The 25,429-nt window shown below is 37.3% G+C and overlaps 2 protein-coding genes across 3 annotated transcripts; both read right to left on the bottom strand.

Moving 5' to 3' along the window:
* Positions 1-17,042: 17,042 nt before the first annotated feature.
* LOC122306492 lies at positions 17,043-17,621 on the bottom strand. The gene has a single exon (XM_043118923.1). It carries the CDS (start codon positions 17,619-17,621, stop codon positions 17,043-17,045), a length of 579 nt encoding a protein of 192 aa, XP_042974857.1.
* A 1,345-nt stretch (positions 17,622-18,966) lies between these two features.
* LOC122306990 (aldehyde dehydrogenase family 2 member C4-like) lies at positions 18,967-23,326 on the bottom strand. Of its 2 annotated transcripts, none has more exons than XM_043119579.1 (9): positions 23,034-23,326; positions 22,048-22,190; positions 21,340-21,723; positions 21,128-21,232; positions 20,840-21,013; positions 20,311-20,448; positions 19,695-19,832; positions 19,514-19,575; positions 18,967-19,406 (listed from the first exon to the last, which is right to left on the bottom strand). In XM_043119579.1, exons 1-9 carry the CDS (start codon positions 23,134-23,136, stop codon positions 19,133-19,135), a joined length of 1,521 nt encoding a protein of 506 aa, XP_042975513.1. In that variant the 5' UTR covers positions 23,137-23,326; the 3' UTR covers positions 18,967-19,132. The 2 variants fall into 2 exon arrangements, with proteins under 2 accessions (XP_042975513.1, XP_042975514.1); XM_043119580.1 differs by having other exon boundaries at positions 21,143-21,232.
* Between the last annotated feature and the right edge of the window lie 2,103 nt (positions 23,327-25,429).

The raw sequence follows: 25,429 nt of genomic DNA, 5'->3' as shown, positions 1-25,429 counted from the left end.
TGAGGAAAAAAAGGCTTCTGATATAACTGAGATGTGATACCCCGCTTTTACGTGTATTTTTATTAAAAGAGTATTTTAATTTAATTAAAATATTGGTTCTTTTATTTTAAACTTATCAAATTTTAATTGGATTTATTTAGTTGTGAAATTTATTTTAAGGTGCTTTCTTGTTAATAATTATTGTTTTGTGTTTAAAATGCTCTTTATTTTAAATTATTTTATTCTTGGGCTTTAACTATTTTATTTTATTAATATTGAGTTGTAGTGTTTTTATTTATTTTATTTTTCTTTTTATTTTGAAGTAGTTTAATGTTGTATTTTATTATTTTATTTTATTTAGTCACTATGTTTAAATTAGTCACTATGTTTAAATTATTTTATTTTATTTAGTCACTATGTTTAAATTATTTTATTTAACTCGCCATTTTAAAATCTATTTTCATTGGATCTGTTTGAGACCTTTAGTTGGGAAAGGCTGTACTTCATTTCTTTTCCTTCTTTTTTTCTTTTTCCCTTTTCCTTTTCTCCTTTTTCTTTTTCTTCTTTATTTTTCTTTTCTTCTTCTTTCTTTCCTCGAATCCCCCAGGGTGTCGCCGCTCGCCACCGTAGCTTACACCACCCCTCTCGTTCAACTCCCCATCGGCCGGCGCACCTCCCCACCAAATTTCAGCCCCTCCGGCGCCACCTTTAAGCCACACGTGCTCCTCCAAGCCGCACGATTCTTCCTCCATTTCGCTACGGTCATTCTACCTCAGGCCACAATTTCTTCACCACTTCTTCACCGACCTTTTGCCGACCTAAATCACCCATTTCCAGCTCTGATCCATTGCTAGAGCAACCCTCATGAGCTCAACTTCGTTTTGGCCATTTTTTACTTCCACCGCCGTTTTCGCCACCACCCACAGCCACCCCTCACTTTTACTAGTTTCATAAACCATTCCCTATCAATCCCAAACCTTGGTCCATCCCCATTTAAAAGTGGGTATTTTATAACCCACGACCACAATACATTTTGCACTTAGGGGTGTAAAAAAAAACCGGAAAACTGGCCCGGACCAAACTGGACCGAACCGGTTGTGCCGGTTTTGGACCGGTTCAGTCCAGAACCGGTTTTCATAAATGAAAAACCGGCCGGAACTGGTCCGGTTTCGGTTTTGGTTAGTTTTGGACCGGACCGGACCGGACCGGTACTATTTATATATTAATATTATATATAATAAATTTTGTATTATATATAATTTTTAATCACATAAAAAATAATCACATATATACTAATACTAATATTTTAATATAGATTATAGTTATATTCATATTAATATAGTTATACTAAAGCATCAAAACTAATACTAACATATAGCTATACTAATAGTCTAATATTAATACTATTATATTGTCTAATATATTATATAGCTATAACTAATACTAATATATATATACTAATACTAATCGTCTAATATAGGATTATAGCAGAGTTTTTTTTTTTTTACACTAGATTTCTTATTTTATTTTTTGTTTTATAGCAGTTTTTTATATAGCGAATTTTGTTTATATAACATATTTTTTTTATAAAGTAGATTTTTTATATCAGAATTTTTTTACATAGCAGATTGTTTTTTTTTTTTATAAACCAGATTTTTGATAGCAGAATTTTTTTACATAGCAGATTTTTTTTTTAAAGCAGATTTTTGTAAATGGTAAACAGAATTTTTTAAATCAGCTTTTTCTTTTAAACAGAATTTTTATAAAAAATTTATATTTTATTAAAACCGGATCGGAAACCGGTAAAACCAGAATACAGGTTTAGGAGGAAAATCGGTGCGTAATCGGTTTTAAAAAATACAAAACCGGTACCAACCGGCTCGGTCTTAGATTTTGTACAAAACCGGACCGAACTGGACCGGTTACACCCCTATTTGCACTGTTACATTGCCTTTCCTCTACCTTTTGCAGCTCGTGGATCATTCAAAAATTATTTTATAGTACTATAAGTATTTTTCAAATTTTCTTTTAGATTTAAATATATTTTTGTTTTAACAATAAATTGTGACTGGTTAATTGTACCGGACTGAGTCCAAGGAGTTCGGGGGTCGGTTGGATTTGAGGACGGAGTTGTGTATATATTTGTTTGACGTTGGAAATTGTTGTTGTTGGTTATTTTTGGTATCTTGTTGTGAGCATTGCATAGTGCATGCATGTTCATATTTAAAAATGAAAACTAAGTTTTTGTGTAATTGCATGCATGTTCATGTGTTGGAACTTGAAAATTGAGTTTTCAAGCGAGAAATAATTTTTAGGTATATTTGAATGATTGGATTGGCTGGTTAGAGTCAGAGGTACTGTATGGATGGTGGTAAGTAGGGACGGTGGTAGAGTCCCGCCTGCGATTCCCACCTATGGTGCACGAGGTGTAGGGATGAGGTGAGCAGGGATGGTGGTAGAGTCTCAGCTACATACGGACTTGTAGGGATGGTGGTAAGCAGGGATGGTAATGGAGTCCCGCTTATGATTCTCGCCTACGGTGCACGCGTAAGGATGGTGGTGAGCAGGGATGAGGGTAGAGTCCCACCTATAGTACTCTGATGATTTGGTTAATGGGCAATTTTCTAGAAAAATGGTGAGATTGGATTTTTGGACCATTATCTGGGATAAAGGCGAGGAAATGTTTTAAATGAAATGTTTTGGGCCAAAATGAGATTTTGGTGTGCATGGAAAAATGAGGATTTTCGGAATATATGCATATGGCATCATGTTCATGCATTTGATTATTGCATGAATATATTTTTATCTTGAGGTTTGTTTAGTTTGTTACTTACCTATGGTACCGTCTTTGGTACCGTAGATTTTGATGCAGAGAACGAGGAGGCTGAGCCCGAGGAGGCGACTTCAACGGAGGAGTGATTGGGGATCACTCGTGGATTGTGGTTTATTTTCCTATTTTTGATTGGAGTTATATTTTTACTGGTTATTTGTAATATTATTAGTATGCTTGCTTTTAAGTGAGTTTGTATTTAAACAAAATTCTGGTACTTAGTTGAAAGACTTTTTATCACCATTGCGTTATTTTTATGTACACATACACATTGGCACTTAATGATGGGATGTATGACCCGTGTTGTCATCATCTCGACGCCTCGATTTCCACATGTCTGTACGTTGGAGTTGGGGGAGTCACGAGAAGTCATTGACTCTTTGAGATTCAAAACTAACACCACATTTAATAGGGTATGCTTGAAAGTTAAAACTCATCATAAAACCTTTCTTTTGAAGTTAATTGTAACCAGGAGACCCACTAAAGGTTGTCACATGTGGAAAAGAGTTGACAGCAACATGCAAACAAATTCCCGAAATTCTATTCACATGATTGAAAATTTATTTCTTACCAAAAAGCTCTGTTTGAATTCAGTAATAATTGTTCCAACACTTAAAAGTAGCTTGTAAATATTATTTGCAAAGTTATAAATAGAACTACTAACATATATAGGTACATATAGATAGATTCATCATAACTTATTGCTTAAGTTATGAATAAGTTAAAGTTGAAGTTGTTAAAGTTGAATGAGGGTTACCTTAAGAAGTAAAAAAATGTATAATATAAGTTAAAATGGGTAAATTAGTAATAAAAATTCAAAACTAACAAATAAAAACATTTACCTTCGATGTCAATGCCTTTTACATGCTCCTCCACCTCCCACAAATTAATTGGATTACAACCCAACCAATTTTGCGTGCATATTAATGCTTGAACAGTCTCTGGTGCTAATGAGTTTTGAAGGGGGTGTAAACATGTCCACCGGTGTTGAATGCAGACTTGGATGCAACTGTGAAAATAGGGATGATAAATACATCACATGCGATCTCCGCAAAGATGGGATATCTACGCAAGTTCCTCTTCCACCAAGTCAAAATCTGAAACTCGGGTGTTTTTGGTTCAAGGATATCTAAGAAATACCTATCCACCTCCGAGCTAAATACTAAACTATTTTGCTTCTCAAGATATTGCTCTAGAGCTGTATCAAAATCTTCACAATCCAAGTGATCACCACTAATACTTGAGGAACTTCTATGGGCCACATTTGATCTTCCACTTCCTAGCCTATAAAACTTATTGTATTGCTCAATCAAATGGTTCATGAGTAATCTCACTTTGGCCTCAATCCTATCTCCCAATTCATCCCCTTTGCACATTTTTAACCAATATGCTAAGGTTCTAAACTTATATAGAGGGTCAAGGACAAAAGCTATATAGAAAATCATGTTTATCTTATTCGTGTTCCCTCGATATTTATCAAACTTAAGCTTCATACTAGATGTCATGCTCATCAACACATCATCACCACTTAAACACATTTTGTTCAAAGTGTTCTCAATTAAACAAAGTTGTTGAAATAGCATATTCGAGGTCATGTATAATGAGCCATATATTTTCAAGGTGGCATCATAAAAAACTTTTAGAAACTTAATAAAAACTCAAGCCCTTTGCTAATCCTCATATGAAGGTACCAAAAGTTGTGCATCCCTCATTCCCATTAGTACAAAAGCTTTTTAGTATTTTTCAGTAACACTCAGTATTAAATATGTGGAATTTCATCTAGTAGGAATATAGTGACACTATTTTTCTACACTCAATGTTCAGCTCATTTGCACGTGTTTTAAACATATAAAGTCTTGCCGGTGAAGATCTAACAAATCCTATTAGCTCTCTAATATTATTGATTGCATCATGTATATTTTTTAAACCATCACATATAATGAGGTTTAAAATATGTACAGCACATCGCACAAATATAAACTTACCCCCCAAAATTGTGAACTTCTTATCTCTTATACTTATTCTCACATGATCGATAGCAACATCATGAGAGGAGGCACTATCGATAGTGATCGTACAAAGGCAGTCGGTCTCTCAATTCATCATAAAGGAATATAACATCCAAGCAATGGAAGACTTAGGAATATCGCAAAGCATTATGAATTTTTTGTTCAATATCCAACTTCAATCAATATAGTGACAAGTCACATACATATAATTCTTGTTTTGCGCCGATGTCCATAAATCGGTGGTCAAACAAACTTTTTGACCTTTCAACAAAGCCTTCAACTTTTACTTCTCCTCATTGTATAAATCAATACACTCTTTTTGAAAGGTGGTTCGGGATAATAAAGTGTGTCCAGGCTCTAAATAATCCAGGAGTTCAACAAATGATGGATGCTCTATAACCTTGAATCACAATTCACATTCCATAAAAAAATTGGCAATCTTTGCACTTAATTTTATAGGATCATATTTTCCTAATCCTTGATAACTAGATCCTTTACCATTCATCCTAACTCCAGGCTGTGATGGTGATTTATCCTTCCCAATATTTTTGTTCTCACTAATGGGTGAGTCCTTACAAGTAAATCTTAGGTGGTGTGACATTGATAAAGTGCCATTTTTATAATGACATCCATAAACTTTCATGCAATATTTGCATTGGGCTTTAGGTTCAATGGGATCAACATGCTCAATTCTTGTAAAATGATCCCATACAATAGATTGGTTGGTAGCTTTCTTGACTCTTTTTGCCTTTAGGGCGAGGGATTGTGTGGGATTTTGGGTATTCATGGAGGAAGACACTAAAGGACTAGTGTTTTCATCCATGTCCAATAAAGTATGAGGTGAATCATCAATACTACCACTAAAATTACCTTCCATTTGTTTTAAACAAAAAATACAGAAAAAGAAATATAACAAAATCAAATCAACAAAAAAACAGGAAAAAAATATAATAAAGAAATATATATATATATATCCAAACAAATTCAGAAAAGGATATGAATTAACCATAAAACACAGCTAACATACACGGCTATATATAATAAATATTATGAGAAGTAAGAACCCCATTTAACTGTTTTACTTTTATACAAAAGAATAAGTGTATGGTTAAAAAAAATCTGTCCTTCACAAGCGCCAAGATTTTATTAATTGGAGGGTACAATATTTGAACAAGAAGCAAACAAGATGGCTCATAGTTTGGTAAGAATGTCACTGACCAATGAACAACGGCATATAGATTGAAGATAAGTGAAACAAAAGTGCGAGGTCTATATACAAACTTTAAACAGAAAAAGAAAATCAAAAATCAAAATCAAAAACCAAAACACTCCATATTTTAAACTAAATACATACTATGATCCATTGCTTGAGATGAGATGACTGTCAGATAGAAAACGATGTTGAGGATTGCCAAGTAAGTAGCACGTGCTCGATTGTGACATTTTAATAAAGGTCCAGATACAGGTCCTCATCTTTGAGCTCTTTGAAAGTCCAAACAACTTTTTGATAGAAAGAGAAGTTTGAGTCTTGAAAGTCCCCCTAAAGGAATGGACTTGCGAACAAATTAATGTAATATAATGTGATCATCGATGGAGACAAGACAACTCTGTTCCAGAAGCACCTCCAAACTTCCACAAAACAAGATTCAATTCATGTTTATTCAAGCCACCCAAAAATAAATTTATTCTTTGTCCTACTTCTAGAATATATTGTATTGATCCGTAATCAATTCAAGTGTTTTTGCATGGCATAAACGTGAAACAAAGTCTCAAAATCACTCTCGGGTCATATAAAGTTTTTTCATGACAGAATATATATGCCTTACGGCCTTCCAATTATTCTCCACAGAACCATCATCTCCATACATGGGGAGAACGTGCATGAATCTAATTAATAATTATCTTTTCCTTCGTATCTCTGTTTGCTGATCAAGAAAATTGCAAAGAAAGTCTAAACATTGCTTCTAGTTTAATTATTTGAAGCTTGAAGATTTTAGTCCAATAAAATTGAAAAATGGTGCCCGATCCTTAGTAGGGTTCATATCACTGAAACCAACTTCCTAATATCCAAAGTGCATCCAGTTTTGAACACAAACATCTCTATACAAATGAGAGAGAGATTGTAACACACCTAATGGATTGATAAAAATTAAAATGAAGTGTAACATAGAGAGAGAGAGAGAGAGAGAGAGAGAGAGAGAGACACACACACACACACACACACACACACACACACACACACACAAGGCAAATAGTGGCAATGGAATGAAAGGATGGCACGTAGTGGCGCAATCTAGGACTCTAGGGTTTGTTGAGATCCTAGAAACTTGAGATAGAATGAAAGAGATGGGGTGTTTGTCGAGAGTGAGAGAGAATTAAATTTGGAGTCTGACCTGAATGAATCTAAAGAGAAAGCAAAATGGCATCTTTTTGAATCAATTAGTTTGTTTTTAAAAAAGAAATCTGGTTATGGATAATTGGAAAAAGTGGTTATGGCAAGCTAATATCCCCAAGAATATGTCTTTCTTCTGCTGGAGGGCGAAATGAAGGGCTGTGCCGACAGATGATATAGTACAGAGGTTGGATATCCCACTTGCATCTAATTAATGTCAATGCTGTGTATTGTCGTGTGTGGAGTCGCTGCAACATATATTGTGTGAGGGGCTGACTGCTCAAAGAGTTTGGAGGTATTTTGCTAATAGCTGTCAAATTCGATTGCCATAGATTAGGAATTGGAAGGGTATGATGATGTACTGGTGGCAGAGAGCAACAAGTAGAACACAAGCAGGTTGGATATGGGGTGTACTTCCAATTCTGATTTTGTGGCCTTTATGGAAGGCTAGATGCTCATCGAGAATGGAAGGAATTATTTTCAATATAGAAGGTATGATTCACTATGTAAAATGTCTTCTTAAAGATGTTTATTGTATGCTGCAGAATTTTCAGCAAATAAAAAAGGGAGATAGCGTGGTAATGCACAACTTTAGCTTACTGATACTACCAACGCAGAAGGAAACCGCAAAGTATGTTAAATGGGAAATGCCAAATGCGGGAATGATAAAATTAAATGTTGATGGTGGGGCTCGTACAAATCCGGGAGAGGCAGGGGGTGGTGGTGTGATTCGGGATTCAAATGGGAGCTATATTGCTGGTTTTGCGCATTGTTACGGTAATGCTACTAATACGGTTGCCGAATGTCGTGCATTACTAGATGGTCTCCGCCTTTGTAAATAGTTACAGTTTCAGAACGTTCTAGTAGAATCAGATTCATCGGTAGTTATGAATTGGCTAGCTTTCGGAATTTTTCAGCTTTGTTTTCTTTGAGATTTTTGGGAAGAGATAAAGGAGATTTCTACAGAGATCAATGCGAGGTTTAGACACATTTATCGGGAATCAAATATGGTAGCTGATTTTTTGGCAAATGAAGGAACACATGGTGTAAATTCTGATTTTTTTGGCTTGGGAATTGAGAACTCACATTTGCGAGGTTTGATCCGTATGGATCGGTTGGGGATGACTTGTATTAGAGAGAAGTAATGATTTTTTGATTTGTTTGAGAATAATTTATGGTATTCCTCTGCCACAAGTGAGGGTTTTTTAATAAAATTGGGACGGGACTGTTATGTGGGTGGCTACCGACTCTTCATAAAAAAAAAGGGGTTAAAACCCGAATCTATAACAGGATCCGAATTGTTATCTGCCTAGATTTCTAGGTTTCAGACCGAATCGGGGAAAAAATCCTGCTCAATTTTACACCCCTACATGAGATACAATAGGATCCCACAAAGGGATCCACAAACTGATGTGGCACACTGTCACTGTGTCATGTCTTCTATCTCTCTCTCTCTCTCTCTCTCTCTCTCTCTCTCTCTCTCTCTCTCTCTCTCTCTCTCTCTCTCTCTCTCCCTTTCTTCCCATGCCTTTCCCCTCCTCCCACTTTCCCAACCCCTCACTGATGTCGCCGCCGCAGCCACACGTCGTCGCTGAACCTTCCTTACCCCTTGCTGATGTTACCCTTCACGGCAACCCAATCATCTCTGTCTCTGTCTCTCTGTCTCTCTCTCTCTCTCTCTTAGGGCTCCCCCTCTAAAAAACCATTTAGACCCCGGTGCCACTCTCACCATTGTGAAACCCCTTACACTGAACGCCTTGACCACTACCGTGTTGTTCTCGCCTTGAATAGATGGCAAGCCTTACCTAGCTTTAGATTTTTTAGATTTATATTTGGAAGTGTTTTGGTTTGGAAAACAACTCAGCCAATGACTTTAAGGGTCATATTATTCAATTTTAGACTTTGATTTCGGTTAATTTTGGCCTTTATGTTATTTCCTTTGGTTATTAGTTCTTAGATAATTGTGAATATTGCCTATAATTATATTTCTTAATTTTTTCTTTGCATCTACTCGGCTTGCATTTGGTTTGAAGGCTTGCACACCATGTTTAATCGGAACGTATTTACTTTGGACATTTTTCTGGTCGTATGAAAAAGAGAAAACTAGGTATCTTTATTTTTCTGGTCATGTGGTTTTCATTCTGTTGTGGAGCTTAGCTACTCCATGAATTAGAGCTGGTTCTCAATCCATAATATATCCAACAAGTAAATATCCTTCCCTTTTATTCCAAAAAGTAAATATAGAGAAGAGGTGAGTGATCATTTTGGAAAGGGCTACAACTATGTTGCAAGTTTTATTTTGGTGCTGTTGAAGTAGAGTCTGATTTCTTGGTGGTTGTAAACTAGTTGTCTAGGAAGGGTGAGATTAATTGGTCTTTGTTGGATTATTTGGTGCAGTTTTTAGTTTGCCATCAAAGATTGATTACATGTAGAGTTGAGTCACATATATAGAGATATAAACCACGTTGCTGACAGGTTAGCAATGGGCCTTTCTTAGGAGTTCGTATTTTATTTTATGAGACCTCCCAAGAGAAATAAGGGGTTGTCTGTAGAGCTCCATTTATTTATTTTACTGTAAATGAGGGTGGTTTAATGCAAGTTTTCTTGCTAAACAAGAAAAGGTGAAGGCAAAGGTTTCATGATTAATTACTGAGACGTGCTATGTACAGTCCCTGCAGGGGGCTTGCATGCGCACGAAATGGATATTTATGTCATTTTCCTTATAATTTTAATCAAATGTCAAAAATACCCCCTTACTTTATCTTCTTCCCTCAAGCAATGCAACATAACTCTGCAGCGATTCTTATCTCTCTTCCTAGAACACGAGCTAGATACGTCAACCCAAAACAAAGTGGCCTTGCGTTCGAATGCTTGAAAACATATCTCCACCATTTGAGTTCCTTCTGCATCTCCTCCACCACTATCGGCATGTATAATTTCATTTGAAGCATTTGAGTGCTCTAAAAATAGACCTCGTCCTCCAAAAAATAGATGCTTAAAATCAGACCACTTCAAAGATGGATCCAGTTGAATTTCTTTCCGAAATTTTAGTCTCCAACGAGAAAAACTTGATTGTTCATCTATAAAAGAATCATTCCAATCTTTCCCATTGGTAATTTCCCCATCAGGACAATCATAAGAGCAATCTTGCATTCTTGAACTAATATACCCATTTGATCCTCTTGAAAAGCAGGAGATCCAAGCCTAAATTGAATAGTATCACCTTCACTAATTGAGTCTCGGTAGCTGAGGAGATTATTTGGACCTTCATGCGATTCTTCCTTTTGTAACATCAGGATGAAGAGAAGTGCGATCTGACTCCGGACATTTTTTAATGTGATGATTTCTTTGCATACAACATGAACACGATCGTCTAGCAGTTTCAATGCAAGGCAAACAAAGATGTTGTGTGTATTTTGGCACGCTATTCCTTTTCTAAAAGCCTTTTCAATTTGAAAAATACCATTCACAAAATGGGTATGATGTCTACAAATGGATTCGCATTCAGCAAAAGTGACAACCCAAGTCTTTCTGATTGCCAGGCACTGTGCTTGAAGAATTGTTCTTGTGTCGCCTTTGCTTATACAAATGATAATGCATGTACTGACTATGAGATATAGAACTACAAATCAAGTTTTACATAGCAATTTAGGACTCAGGAGAAGAGCTTGAACAATTAAAATAGTAGCCAAGGTAAACGAGGGTTTTTACTTCTATGCATTTTTTACTTAAATGAAACGAAGCGTTTCACTTCGTGAGCACGTAGGCCCAGAATTGGGACTGCGTCTAGAATTTTTCTTAATTACTTGGCATCCTCTCCTTTGGGAGAGTGGCGAGGGGAAATGATGTCAACTTGGAGTTTAAGGTTTGTCTACTACGAGTCAGAATTGTAATATGTGTACGTGCATATGAGAAGTTCAAGCAATAAATAAAACCAATTTAATATCTAATGTGCACGTGGGATAAGACTAATGAATTTTTATTTATTTTTTCATCAGACAGTCTAATGGAAAAAATAGAAAAGTAAAACCAAAAAAAAAAAAAAAAAACATGAAACACAAAAACCAAAATTGTTGTAGGAGGAAAAGAGGGAGAACAATAGCCTGTCTTCTCTATAGCTGCCCATAAACTTGACCAAACAATCCTGCCAATTTTCATTTTCCTTCAGGAAACAGTTCCTCCTTGAGTGAAGGAGCTATCCATTGTATCTAAATATAGGTAATCTCCAAGAAATTATCACATTCCCTCTGCACTATATCGCCTTTTCCTTCACCTTTCAAGAGCTCCATTACAATCTTTAGAGTCCCTTCCATACTTCTCCTTTCCCTCCCTAACTTCTCCCTTCTAACTATTTTGATGTTTTTTACATGTAAATCGCCAACCACGGCAAAAGGGACACAGGGTTAAAACAGTTAATACAGTTGGTTGAAATGAAATCCAATTCCTTAGCCAGTGTGAAGCTCTTTTGAAGGGCTAGAATCGCATGGTTTCATATCTATTCTAGCAAAGCTAAGCTGGTCTCTCTAAGTGCTTCCCTGGATTTAAGAAATAAATTCATTGCAAAGTTTGCAGATCCAAGACCCTCCTGAATTGTCCTTCGAAGAGGAGTTTTTTTTTTTTTTTTTTAAGAGGATGGGCCACATGTCCAGTGACCCTGCCCCAATTTTATACAAAAGGCCCTCACGTATGTTGGATGAAAACTGTGGAACAAAGCAGACACTTGGGAGGTTACAAGAAACACCCAAAACCCAAGTGTAAAAAAAGATACATTAAGCTAAAGCCAAATTCAACAACAAAGAACCACATCCCATCGTGTGTAAAAGGCCAAAATAAGAACCAAGTTTTATTTTCTGAGGGCATACAGACCCATTTTGTCCACTTTTAATATCCCTTTTAGTCTGTGAGGAACATAATTGAAATTTGCCCAAGTTCCAGATTTCTTTTCCGAAGCCAGGCGAGTTAGAAAATCTGCCCTTGCATTACCTTCTCTAAAAACATGCATCACCTTATAATCCAATGTATTTAGAATGTCCTGTATCTCGTCCCAATAGTCTTCAAGGTACCATATTCTACATCTCCCTCCTTTTAACCCATGATATAAAGCTCGTAGTTTGACTTCATTATTGGTCCCAACCTCCATCTCTTTTGCATAGGCCCACATCATACAACCCTTATCATCCCGAATTAGGCCACCAGAGCCCATCTGACTCGGGTTACCCAAAGAGCTCCCATCCACATTAAGTTTAGCCCACCCCACACTTGGCTTGTTCCATTTTACCAAACAAGGTGACAGACTATGTCCCACTTTCATCGGGATACCAAGGTTTTGTAAAACTTTGTCATCCTCATCACTAAACTTTTTGCTAGTGCGTAATCTTAAACCAACCCAAGCTAAGGCAGCTTTTATGGTCCCCCATAATTGATCCCCAGTTTGCTTCTTTCCTTCCATACGGGCTTTACATCTCCAAATCCAAAGAGACCAAGTTATAATACTAGGAATAGTGCCAAGAAGCGTACCTTTTTGAGTTGAATGGGATGCTTTGCGAAACCATAGTTCCATATTTGCCTTCCACGGTCTTCTATGGTTATACGACATGCCCATAAGGATAGAAGTGCGTCTCCATATGTCGGAAGCGGTCTTCCCTGTAGCAAGGATATGGTCTTGATCTTCTATACACCCATGCTCACAACACTCGCATCTGGAAGCTAGGGGGATTCCCAGGTTTCGAATGCGATCATCAACACTAAGGCTATAATTCAAAGCCTTCCAGATTGTAACCGAATACTTCTTGGGAAGGGCGGGGTGCCTTATCCAGTTAGCCCATTCAAATTTTGGCGCATGAACATGAATACACTCCCAAGCTGACTTAGATGAGAAAACCCCATTCAAGGCTGGTTTCCAAATTAGTACATCTGTGCCTTCTTTGTGTGCCCCCAGGCTATCTAGAATTTCTTCTGCTTTTGCTTCCCCCACCAGGCTTACTAGCAAATCCACATCCCAACCATTCTGAATTCTGCACTCCCTTACCTTTAAAGACGGTTGTGCACTCATCTCGCAAGACTCCACCAAGGGGCCAGACTTTAACCAGGGATCCCGCTAAAAGGAAACTTGTCCTTCCTTAACCCGCCACCAGACATTATTAAGAATATTCGGAACCATAGTCATAATAAATTTCCAAAGAGGTGATCCTTTAGTGTTATCAATTAATGTCACATGCTCTCCCTTACAGTATTTCTTCGTGAAAAAATTTGCCCATAGAGAGTCACGGGACAACAGGTTCCAAGCAAGCTTCATGAATAGGGAATACTGAACTTCTTCAAATTTTCTAAGGCCCAGCCCCCCTTCCTTGGTCAGCATACAAACCTTTTGCCAAGCCACCCATTTACGCTTCTGTTTGCCATTTGAGGTACCCCAAAAAAAGTTGCTCATAATCCTGTTTAGCGAGAAGACCACTTTCTTGGGAACATGTAACACTGAGAGTAGATGAACCGGGATGCTTGATACCACATGGCGTAGTAAAAGGAGACGAGCACCAATTGATAGTAGCCTATTTTGCCACCCCTCTAGACGATCACAGATACAGTTCAGTAAGTCCTCAAAATATGGCACCTTTATCCTTTCACTAAAGAGAGGAACACCCAGATATTTAACTGGGAATAGGCCTTCCGAGAAGGAGGTCAATTGAAGGAGGTTTCTTTTTCGGGCCGAGTTGACATATTTGGGAAAAAAAAAAATGGATGACTTCTCCTTACTAACCACTTGACCAGACCAGCTTTCATACAAGGCAAAAACATCAGAAATGGCTTGCAGGGAGGCTCTAGCCCCGTTTGCAAAGACCACAATATCATCAGCATAAAATAGATGAGAGACCAGTGGAGTGCCACGAGGGTGGGAGTAAGGTGCAATTTTCCCCATCTCAAAATTATGTTTTAGCAAGCGAGATAGAATTTCTTGAACTAAAATGAACAAGTAAGGAGACAGAGGGTCACCTTGGCACAATCCACGACCACTGGGGAAGAAACCTTTAGCTGACCCATTCATAACCACTGAAAACCATGGAGTCGAAATACATTGTCGGATTAATTCACAAAACCTTGTAGAGAAGCCAAAAGATGTCATTACATGTAATAAGAAATCCCAATCAAGACTATCGTACGCTTTGGCTATGTCCACTTTGATGAGTACATTTCCCCCACGAGTCTTTCTGTTTATCATGTGAATCATTTCTTGGGCCAAAGTGATATTTTCAAAAATGCTTCTCCCTGGCAAGAAGGCCCATTGTTTAGGAGATACAATTCTGCTTAGGATAGGGGACATCCGCCGCACCAGAATTTTTGCAAATACCTTGTAAATTACCGAACACAAACTTATGGGTCGAAACCTATCAAAACCTGTGGGTTGTTGCATTTTCGGAATGAGAGCGATGTACGATGCTGAGTAGAATCTTGGCATTGGAACCCCACTATACATGTCTCTGACTGCTGCCACCACATCAGATTCAACCAAATCCCAACACACTCTATAGAATCTTGAGCCAAACCCATCAGGACCAGGACTACTATCTACGGGGATCGAAAACATAGCCTCTTTTACCTCTAGGATCGAAGGGAGCTTTAGGAGGCTGTCATTCTCCTCGTCCAGAATAGTGGTCTGAACATAGGCCGACAAATCTGGGAGATCTCTATGAGGTCTCGCTTGAAGAAATGAGCTGAAGAAATCCACTGCACCTGAATGAATGGATTCCGGGGTGGTCAAAAGTGAACTATCCTGAAGTCTCATCTTCTGAACCACAGGCTTGGATCTTGATACATAGGTTCTGAAGAATTGTGCCGATGCCTCTCCTTTTTCTATCCAGTTAAGATTTTCCTGTTGGTTTAGTCTGATCTCTTCTCTCTGAAGCCATGTAGCAAGATGCTCTTTAGCAATTAACAAATCTGATTCAATAGATTCCGAGAAACCAATCTGAAGTTGGTTTTCTAAATCCTCAATCTGCTTCTCTAGATTCTGTATGTTGGCTTCAGTGTGCCCGAAAACCCGCCGATTCCATTCCTTTAAGATCCCTTTCATTTTCTTCAATTTGGTAGTCAAACTGAAAATACCTCTAGGCACAATTGGGTCGTTCCACACATTTTTTACCACATCTTTGAAGTTCTCATGAGAGGCCCACATTTGTTGGAACTTAAAGGGAGTTGGACCATACCGAGTACCAAGGGGATTTAGAACAAAAGACATTGGGGCATGGTCTGATGTTGTTCAAGCTAAGTACCTGCAAAAAGCATCTGGTAAGCAGTTGGTAGCCAGTGAATTCAGCATACATCTGTCAATCTTCGACCAGCTTCTAGATTGCACCAAGAGAATTTACTTCCTACTGATTTCATTTCCATGAGTCCACTGTCACCAATAAACTCATTAAAATCATCCATGGCAATCCTCAAACGAGGTCTCCCGCCCCTTCTCTCCTCCCTCCTGCGAATAATGTTAAAGTCTCCAAGGCATAGCCAAGGAGTGTCTTGCACAGCATCCAGTTGTAACGACCTCCAGAGTTCTCGTCTTTCCAAATAACTACATCGGGCATAAACTATTGATATGTAGTAACTTTGAGAATTTATAACCAATGATATGGTGATGTGTTGGGAGCTGAAATTAAAAACTGTGATATGTAATCCACCTTCCCAAAGTACCCAAAGTTTCCCACCAACACGCTGATTGGAGAAACTGTGTTCGAACTTCAGTCTATTTTTTAACATATCCAACCTGTTCTCATTTGCAAAAGGTTCAGCAAGCATAATTAAATTTAATTTCAACTTTCTAACCAACTTACCCAATCTTATCTGGGATGATTTGAGGCCCCAGATATTCCAATATAATGGACTACAGTTCATAAATCCAAGCATACGGGCTTGCGAGGAACCCGAGTTGAGCTTCTGAGTTTTTTCCTACTCTTTCCTCGAATTTTCTCCTTATTTTCATCACTGTCCGATATATGGGTATTGTTTATTTTTACTCAAGTGTTCCGCAATTTCCTTTTCTGGTTCTGAGTAACTTGCTTCGGCCGTACCATCTTGTATATTGCCGGAGTTATATTGATCCCCTTGTCCGGTATCTTGCGTCTCTTGAATAAATATTTCTTCTGGTCTAGTTTCTGGCACCATTTCCACACTTAGTTCATCACTTCTGGCACCATTTCCACACTTAGTTCATCACTAAGCGTAGGAGCAAATTTGCAGTATGTTCCCCTATCGGTGAGAGTTCTGGAGTTTTACGAGAATTACCTTGAGCTTTCGTTACTTGGTTTTCAATGTTTCCCATCACTGCTTCCTGTTCCCTTTCATACGACCACAGTTCCACTGTGTTTACCTCCCTGTTTGTAGGATCTTGTACCTCTTCTCTTTCCGTCAAAAGCCCTTCTGTTATTAGTTTTTTCCTTGTAGCTGAGACCGTCCCTATTCTCGAAAAATTAGTCTCTGTCTCTTGGATTGGTTCGGCAATCACTGGTTATGTATTTGGGTAGTTTAGCAACTCAATAATTACTGAATTATTATTCTTACCTTTTTCTCCAATAGCTACCTCCCCCATTTCCGTTCGGTAGTTCAGCAACTCAATAATAACTGGCTCATTATTCTCACCATTTTCCCCGTTAGCTACCTCCCTCATTTCTGAGCACATCACTAGCTCATTAGCCTTTGTTTCGACCTCTACATTTGCACCCTGTTTATTATATTTTTCCTTTTCCATTTCCATCCAACAAGTTCTTGCTTCCGCTTGTAAACTCACGGTATTATCCACCTTTAAACCACTCGGACCAGCACCCCCAGTTCCCACCATTTTCAGCTACGGTAAGTGCTCTGTTTCTTTACTTTCTTCTTCTCCATTTGTTAGGTTCTGAAGCTGGCAAGTTTTTTTATTTTCCTCCCTTTCCTTCCCTTTTTTAACACCAACGCTCTTGGCCCCCTCTTTCCGTTTACACTTCTGGAGATTATGGCCTTGGACTCTGCATATAGAGCAGTAGGCAGGGAGTGTTTCACACTCAATATTCACGTACAGGCTGGAACTATGGTTGGGCATGCCAATCCAGATCCCTCGGATTGGTTCTACAGCAGCGTCCATCTCCAAGCAAACTCTCGCTCCATCCGTCTTGGTGGCGCATCTTGTGGCATTGTCACGGCGTAGGAAACGCCCAAAAGGAGAGGTGATGTTTTTCAAAAGAGATTCATGGTAAAAATTAGGAGGCAAACCTAGAAGGAACACCCACACCAGAACTAGGGATGGTTCGGCCTCCTCATCAAAGTCCGGATGCCAGTGGAAGCCCCGGTAAGGAACTCCATCTACATCCGTTGCTTCCCTCGATAACGCCTTAACAAAATTTGGTTCGTTTGAGAACCGAATGAACACGTTTCTGGCTCTTCTCATTGCCGAGATCACAGGTTGAAACTCTAAGCGCCATCAACTCCGAATAAAGGCACGAATGACATCTAGAGATGGCCTTTGCTTGATAAACTTCAAAACCATGGAGTATTTGAAAGGGACGGCAGACCTCTCAATCTCTTCTTTAGAAAAAATCACACAAATTTCTCCATCAATCAGTTTGGCCGGACGAAAAGGGATATCGACCTCCGGTAAGGGCTGAGGGGATTGTGCCACCATGTCTGCGAAGTTTCTCTGCCGTCCAGCGTTCGCCGTTGGCCCAGGGCCTCCAGTTGCAGCCATACGGCGCTACCCTGTTTTGAACCCTAGCAGAGCATAAAAAGGGAAAAGGGCAAAAACTAAGTTGCAATGAAGAGGAGTTGCTTGTATTGCTAGAAACACAAACTCATGCTCCCAGTTCCTAAGCACTGAATCGGCTATTAGATCCAGTATCTTTAAATTCTTCTCCATTGGACAGTTCTTCAGTGCAACAAAAACAAAACACATTCTTTTCTGTTGGTGAAATTAAACAATAATGTAATGAAAATTTCAATAAAGTTAAAATTGAAACGAAGCCAGTTTGGATTGAGGCATGAAAATCTCGCTTTCTTTAAGGAGATTCAAGCTCTCTGCAGTGTATAAAATCTCAAATTCACCAATGCCACAGAACTCTTCCTGACTTGACTCTTCCATGATATAACAAACTGACTGATCATTGTATAGCCCGAACCAACTCTGTGCAAGTGGTTAAGTCCAAAACTCTACTCAAAAAACACCTCTTTATTATCTGGAAAATATCTAAAAAATGTACACACAATTTTCCTGTCTCTTTTTCTCAAAATGAACAACACACTGCTTACATCCAACATAGAAATAACATCACTCTTAATTCGAAACTATACTCTGGACGCCAACCTCAATTTATTTGGTAACTGTGCGATGAATCAAACAACCAATTGAAGAAAAGTTTACGTTTTCCTCTGGAAAAGACGAAATCAGTTATTACCAACTTAAAAGAAAAAACCGACTTCATAGGACCATTAACTAAGAGACGGTAAGAAATTAACTGATAAATTTAAAGAGAAAAAACATTCAAACGTAAAGCAACGGTACAAATGGTAATGACCTCTTAAAAAGAAAAGGTTGGTAATGATCATCTATAAAAAGAAACGTAATTAATAAGTATTATTAATTAAAAAATAACAACATTTTCTTTATAGTAGACATAATTTGCCTATGAAACGTGAGTTATATGACAACAAAACGATCCAAGTCTCAACTCCCTGATCATAAGTTTCTGGAGTTGAAAATGAGCTCCTTTGGGAGCTTGTTTTATCGGTTAGTAGTAAGGTACATATGAAACTGGACAACTGATGGCATATAATCGTGAAAATTCAACCAAACTCCCAGTAAACTTTGGATGTCCGAAGCAAATGGCTCTACCAAATACAGTTTGACTATGTTTATTCTGAGGTATTATCATTATTGTCATGATGATGGTAGCAAACATTATACATTCAAAGCCAGGGAGTATTAAAAAGGGGAGTTACAACCGACTTAACTTTAAGATAAATGTCAAGGGCTTCTAATCCAAGAGAACTTCCGAATCCACTCATCTTATACCCGCTGAAAGGACAGTCAAAATCGAGAGCAGCATAGCAATTGATCCAAATACTGCCTGCTCGGATTGATCTTGATACAGTGTTAGCCACATTGATGTCCTTGGTCACGATTCCCGCTGCTAGTCCATATCTAGTACTGTTTGCCCTCTTAATCGCCTCTTCAACTGTTCTGTATTCATGACAAAAAATCTATCTCAACCATCGACCATTTTTCATTTTTTCTTGGAAAAGTAAATGACTTGTATTGGATGTTTCACAAGTATTAATTGTACTAACTTGAACTTTGCCAGCCCCAAAACAGGCCCAAATATTTCTTCCTTTGCAATAAGCATTTCTTCCTGATCATCAACTCCACAAGAATAACAAATTAGACGATGAGGATAAAACAACATAGGAAAACTGAGACAAATTATGATACTGACGTGCATGCATGTTGTGACGCGAGCAATATATATACCTTAATTTCACTGAAAATCGTAGGTTCAATGTAATATCCCTTCCCATCTAAGGGCTTACCCCCTGTTAATAGGGTGGCTCCTTCTCTCTTGCCATGCTCAATGTATGAAAGAATCTTGTCAAACTGCTTCTTGTCGATCTACACAAAAAAAATTAAGGGTTTCATATAAACTAGGTTGAAAAAAATTTATCAAATCGAACAATTAATATGATTATATGAAACATACATGAATTAATGATAGACTAATTCTATTTAAATTTTGTGAATTTATAAGAAAGGTTTATGCAAGATATATGAGAAATGATATTCACAGTCTTAGAATGTATAAGTCTCGTGTACCATTTTTGAAAAAAGTGGTTAAGTCTGAAACTCACATGAAAAAAATATTTTTTAATGATGGACCTCATTTTTTCTAAAAGAGAGTGCGCTGTACTTGCAGACTCTTCGACTGTATCCAGCATTATTCAAAAAACATATTATATGCAGAAATAAATATACCCAAGCTTGTATTTAGTAACTCGTTTGTTCTTATGCTTATGCTTATCATTATTCTGGTCTATTCCAGTTTTATTGGGATACAGTCTCCATTACTGTCAATGAAAGCCTCAAGTCATACCTGGGGTCCTTGCTGAACTTTAGGATCAAAAGGATCCCCAACCACCCATGCTTTTGCCTTTTCCACTAATTTCTTCACAAGCTCCTCATATAACCCTTCTTGAACATAAACACGAGAACTTGATACACACACTTCTCCCTGCAAATAAAAATATATATATATATATATATACAAAGTAATGGTTAGCTGCATATGACCAAAAAAGGAGATCAAATATTTAAATGCCAGTAGGTAGAACGTGGATGACGTGTGTGGACTCATTGATGGAGTTGGTACACAACCCTAATGATATACTACAATTAAATATCTAGTGGAGAACTGAGGAGCATGATTCTTATATATAGTAATGGAAAAAAGGAACAAAATTACAGTGAAGCTTAGTGGATTACACGTAAGTATAATATTATAACATGGTATTAATTAGTAGAGTGCGTTAAAGTCAAGGTATAGTTCTGAAGAAGCTAGCAAATAAACCTATAGAAGAAATGCTACGTTTATTAAGATAACAGAAAAAAGAAAACAGCTTCACCTTGTTGAATAGGATGCCGAAGATAGCAAGCTGAGCGGCCATATCTACATCCGCATCATCAAATATTATAAGGGGTGACTTGCCTCCTAATTCAAGTGAAACCACTTTCAAGTTGCTTGTTGCTGCGGCTTGCATTACTTTGCGTCCCACTTCCGTGGAGCCGGTAAAACTAACCTGAAAAACAAGAATTTGCACAGAGAAGATTCTAAGTGGAAATGCAAAGCAATGAAGTGTGTCAAGTGGCCACCATGGGAGCCATAACTAAATCAATAAGAACAGATATTAAACTGAATTAGGAATTACAGCATCAATGTCCATATGAGATGTAATGGCAGCCCCAGCCTTAGGTCCATATCCGTTTATAACATTGAGCACTCCATCAGGGATACCAGCCTTGAACAAGAAACAAAATAGGGGTAAAATAAAAGTTTCGCAGGAGACACCCATACAAACCATAAAGGGTGACAATGAGGCAGAAAGGGTCATACATACAAACTTACCAGCTTAGCAAGATGAGCAAAATAGAGAGCAGAGAGAGGAGTTTGTTCAGCAGGTTTGACAACCATGGTGCACCCTGCGGCTAAAGCAGGGCTAACTTTGCACATGAGCATGGCGCTAGGGAAGTTCCAGGGGATGATAAGTCCTGCGACACCAATAGGCTCGCGCAAGGTATATGCATGAAATTCACGAGACATTTTTAGCACTTCTCCATGAATTTTATCAGCTGCACCTGCATAATATCGAAGGTTCTTTGCTGCCATAGGAATGTCTATGGCCTTGCCCATACTGAACAATTTCCCGGCATCTATTGTATCCAGGACAGCTAATTCTTCTACATTTTCCTCAATTAAGTCCGCAAATTTCATCATTATCCTTGCTCTTGCCTTGCATCATTAAGTACCCAGTTACTATTTTCATCACCCGTATGGCAAAATATGGTAATCAGAGGCATAATGGGAAATCAATTCAATAACAATACCATTATCCCATCATATGTGGCTTTAAATTTTGATAAGAAGTTTCTAAGATCGATAAAACTCAGCTATAAAACTTTTCAAAACAAATTTTATAATTTCCTTTCTAAAAGCTGTGGGGGGTATTGATACATTGACCTACGATCCTATAGAAGTGCGAGTTCTCATGTAGTTTTTCCAAAACTATTGTACTCTGTTGTTTTAAAAAAATTTTCAAAAATAATGTACACATACAGAGCCTGGCAAGCGAGGCCATGGGCCATGGTCGAAAGCCTGTCGTGCAGCCTTCACAGCCAAATCAACATCTTCCTTATCTCCTTCTGCAACCCTTGCTATCATCTCTCCCGTTCTCGGATCAATTGTCTCGAATGTTTTCCCTATTATGATTTGATTTTGTGATAAAAAAAAAATATATTAACAAAAGAGAATTTCAGCGATTACCACAATTCCCACAACCAGCCTAGAAAATGGAAGGCTTTTGAATCCATTACTAGAATGAAATAAAATCACACGGAAAAAGGCATAAGTACGAGAAATTCTTATTTCTGGGATTACCTATTAATTTCCCAACTATAAGGTAGAGAGAGAGAGAGAGAGAGAGAGAGTTTAGTTCAGTCTTCTCAGAAATAAGTTTAGTATGGGGGTTGCCAAGAGAAGGAAGGGGATGCTGATGTAATATAGTCACTCGAATGTATTCAAAATCATCATAGATTTCTGTGGAAGGGGATGCAGGTTCCCTTCTTTCTTTTTCTTTCAATGGAATATCTGTGGAAGTTTGTCCAATAGAGCATCGGTACTGTATGAGGAGTTTGCTAATTATCCTCCCCTGTATTTTTCTGTTCTACTTCCTACACATGCCTTGGACTATCTAAAAGATGTTTCAATATAGGAAGTCATTATCCTATTCAGGTAAAAGAGGTCGTCGCTTTCGTTTCCCTCTTCTTCTTCTTCTTCTTCTTCTCCTCATATTTTGTCGTGATTCTATAACCACTTGGGAGTGAAAGAACAATTGAACTACAACACAGACAAGACTAATCAGAAAATTTCGTATCTTCTCTTCGGCACAAAGTAACAGAAATTGCTTGTCCTAGAGTCGAATCTCTTCAATCATGAAATACAACTCAGACAAGACTAAAAATAGTGTACCCGGTGAAAAATATGATCTAAAAGAAGTAAAAATATGAAGTAGTAAACTGTGTACAGAGAGATCAGTTAAAAACCTGAAACGGCATCTACAAATTCCCCATTGATGAACAGCTTGGTGAACTTAATCGTTGGAATTTTGACAAAAGAGACCGAGCTCTGGTTGCTATTACTCTCCATTAATCTATTTCCTTCTCTTGGCTGCTGGTTTTCGGTGTTCCTAGTTATATGCAACTCGTACACTTTCCCTTATATAGCTGTAGAGTAACCAGCTTGTCACTTGGAGTTGGATGAAAGTTGTAAAAGATCCCCACGGTCTAGGAAGCTGAAGGGAAGGGACAACCTTAAATTGCCATAGATGGTCGATCTATAATATTGTTTGCTACACTTTTATAAAGAAAAATGACATTCATTATTCTCTTAAGTTTAACGCACTTATCAAAGATGATGATAAATGATAAAGTTGACACGAATTATATGAAAGTCAAATATCCTAAAAATGGAAAATCAATTGGTGGATGATTTCCTTGGTTTCAATATTGTGTAAGAGGATTTCGTTCGGCTCCCCATAAAATTTTTTATAATTTAATTTAAAATTATATTCTCTTAAATTTATCTTTTAAAACTTTCATACGTCCTATTTTTCATTTTTATCTCTATTTTTTTATTAATTTTTTCTCTTACTTTTATTTATAATCTTAATTACTAACTCTTTTATATCTCACCTTATTTTCAATATGACTTTGTACTGCCCCGCAAAAAGAGAAAGAAGCCCCCATCAGGTAACGTCGGGTTGTACTGCAGTCCTCTAATTTGACCACCCATATTTTAATTGTCCGTAAATCCTTTTGCAGCGTGCAGGTTGATGACCCTCCTTTCTTTTCTTTTCTTTTTTTTTTCTTTTTTCTTTTTTTGTCTTTTCTTTCCTTTATTTTTTTTTTATTTTTTTTTAAAACTAAAAAGAGTACTTTCATAAATAAACCTAAATGTTGCATAATATAAATTTTAATAGGATCGAGTCCCCAATAATCATCTTAAAATAAATAAAATACAACACTAGTAAAAATAAAAAGAAAATTTTGTAACAAAAAATTAGTTCACACTCATTTCTCACTAAAGGAAAGCTGTTTGAAAAAATTTTTGAGTAGTCTGTTAAATATATTATTAAATTGTGACTAAAAGTCACAGTAAAACGGTATGTGCTGCAACTTATTTGTCTGAATTGGTTGTAGGAGTGTTTTACACTTATTTTATCTTGATCATCGGTTAGGTAAAATAGAAATATTAAGAACATAATAATTGGTAGACACACCCATATATTAAAAAAATAACATCATTTTTTATAGTGACGTGTGTAAGTCCTGCATATTTATTTTAAAAAATAAATAGATTTTATGATTAAAAAAATAATTTTATTATGTAAATTTTAAATTTATTTATTTTTAAATTTCCCTTTTCTGTCAGTACATATACTTTTTCAAGTACAATAAAACGGGGAGATATATTCATGTGGTGGCTTTTCTTTGTACAGTGCAATGACCATGATTCTTTTTCAGACTTTTTGGTTAAAATAATTTGAGGATGCGCATGATGCAGAAACGTGAGTTGACATGAGAGAAAAGGGAACCAACAAGCTTTATTGCTGGGACATGAGTTGTAATCGTATTACTGTAAGAACAAAAGTTGGTTCAAAAGGGGCTGCACGTTACAGTTGTAACCTCAGAAACCCGTGATTAATTAGCTAAAGAAACTCTAGGGATAGATGTCCAGATTTAATTGCAAATTCACAGTGAAATTCTCGAGTGCACAGCATTCCCATGGTCAATGATGAGGTCCTTAATTGGGACATATTCATTTGGCAGTTCACTAGCTAGACTGATTCCAAAAAGTAAATATCCTACCCTTTTGTTCCAAAAAGTAAATGTCTTCTCGTAAATCCTTGGTGATTATTGGCACTGACGTTTATTGATTGTAAATTGAATATTTGTAAGATTGTGTGTCGTACTCAGTGGTGATGTAATCCTTGTTAACCACGTGAATAAGGCCACTAGCCGCCATTAATTTGGTCCTAGCTTCCCTGAGTTTGTCTTGTCCTGAAAACGCAAAAATATAGCTCAAACTTATCATATGGTTGGTTGAAAATTGTGTATACCACTTTTTGTCGTGTGCTTTAATGTTTACAAAAGAGACATTGTACTTGCAATAAAGGACCTTTTGTACCACTGGATGTCTGTTGAGATTGAATAGATTGTTTCAAATATGAGCCTAATATAGTCCTTGCTTTTCTATAGGACTTTTCTATATATAGTTGGTAAATATAGTCAGTGTACAGTTGGCTATACGGAATGAATAAAAAAAAATTATAAATTTTTTTTTATATTCAGGAGGACCTATATGAACAAAAAAAAGTTATAAAAATAATTTTTTTTCATGTAAGTCCCGTATTAATTCACTTTTTTACAGCCGACTGCAC

This window comes from Carya illinoinensis, chromosome 4 (genome assembly GCF_018687715.1).
Source record: "Carya illinoinensis cultivar Pawnee chromosome 4, C.illinoinensisPawnee_v1, whole genome shotgun sequence".
Taxonomy (NCBI): domain Eukaryota; kingdom Viridiplantae; phylum Streptophyta; class Magnoliopsida; order Fagales; family Juglandaceae; genus Carya; species Carya illinoinensis.
The sequence above is the reverse complement of the archived record's forward strand: the minus strand, read 5'-3'. Positions and strand labels throughout refer to the sequence as shown.

What these genes read in the sequence shown, in the direction of transcription:
- LOC122306492 (XM_043118923.1), bottom strand. Translation starts at nt 17,621, where the DNA reads ATGAGAAGAGCCAGAAACGTGTTCATTCGGTTCTCAAACGAACCAAAT.
- LOC122306990 (XM_043119579.1), bottom strand. Translation starts at nt 23,136, where the DNA reads ATGGAGAGTAATAGCAACCAGAGCTCGGTCTCTTTTGTCAAAATTCCA. An exon ending in GGCCTCGCTTGCCAGGCTCT is followed by an intron (nt 21,724 to 22,047) that starts GTATGTGTACAT and finishes TAATGATGCAAG; the next exon opens with GCAAGAGCAAGGATAATGAT. An exon ending in AAGTTCAGCAAGGACCCCAG is followed by an intron (nt 19,833 to 20,310) that starts GTATGACTTGAG and finishes TTTTTTGTGTAG; the next exon opens with ATCGACAAGAAGCAGTTTGA.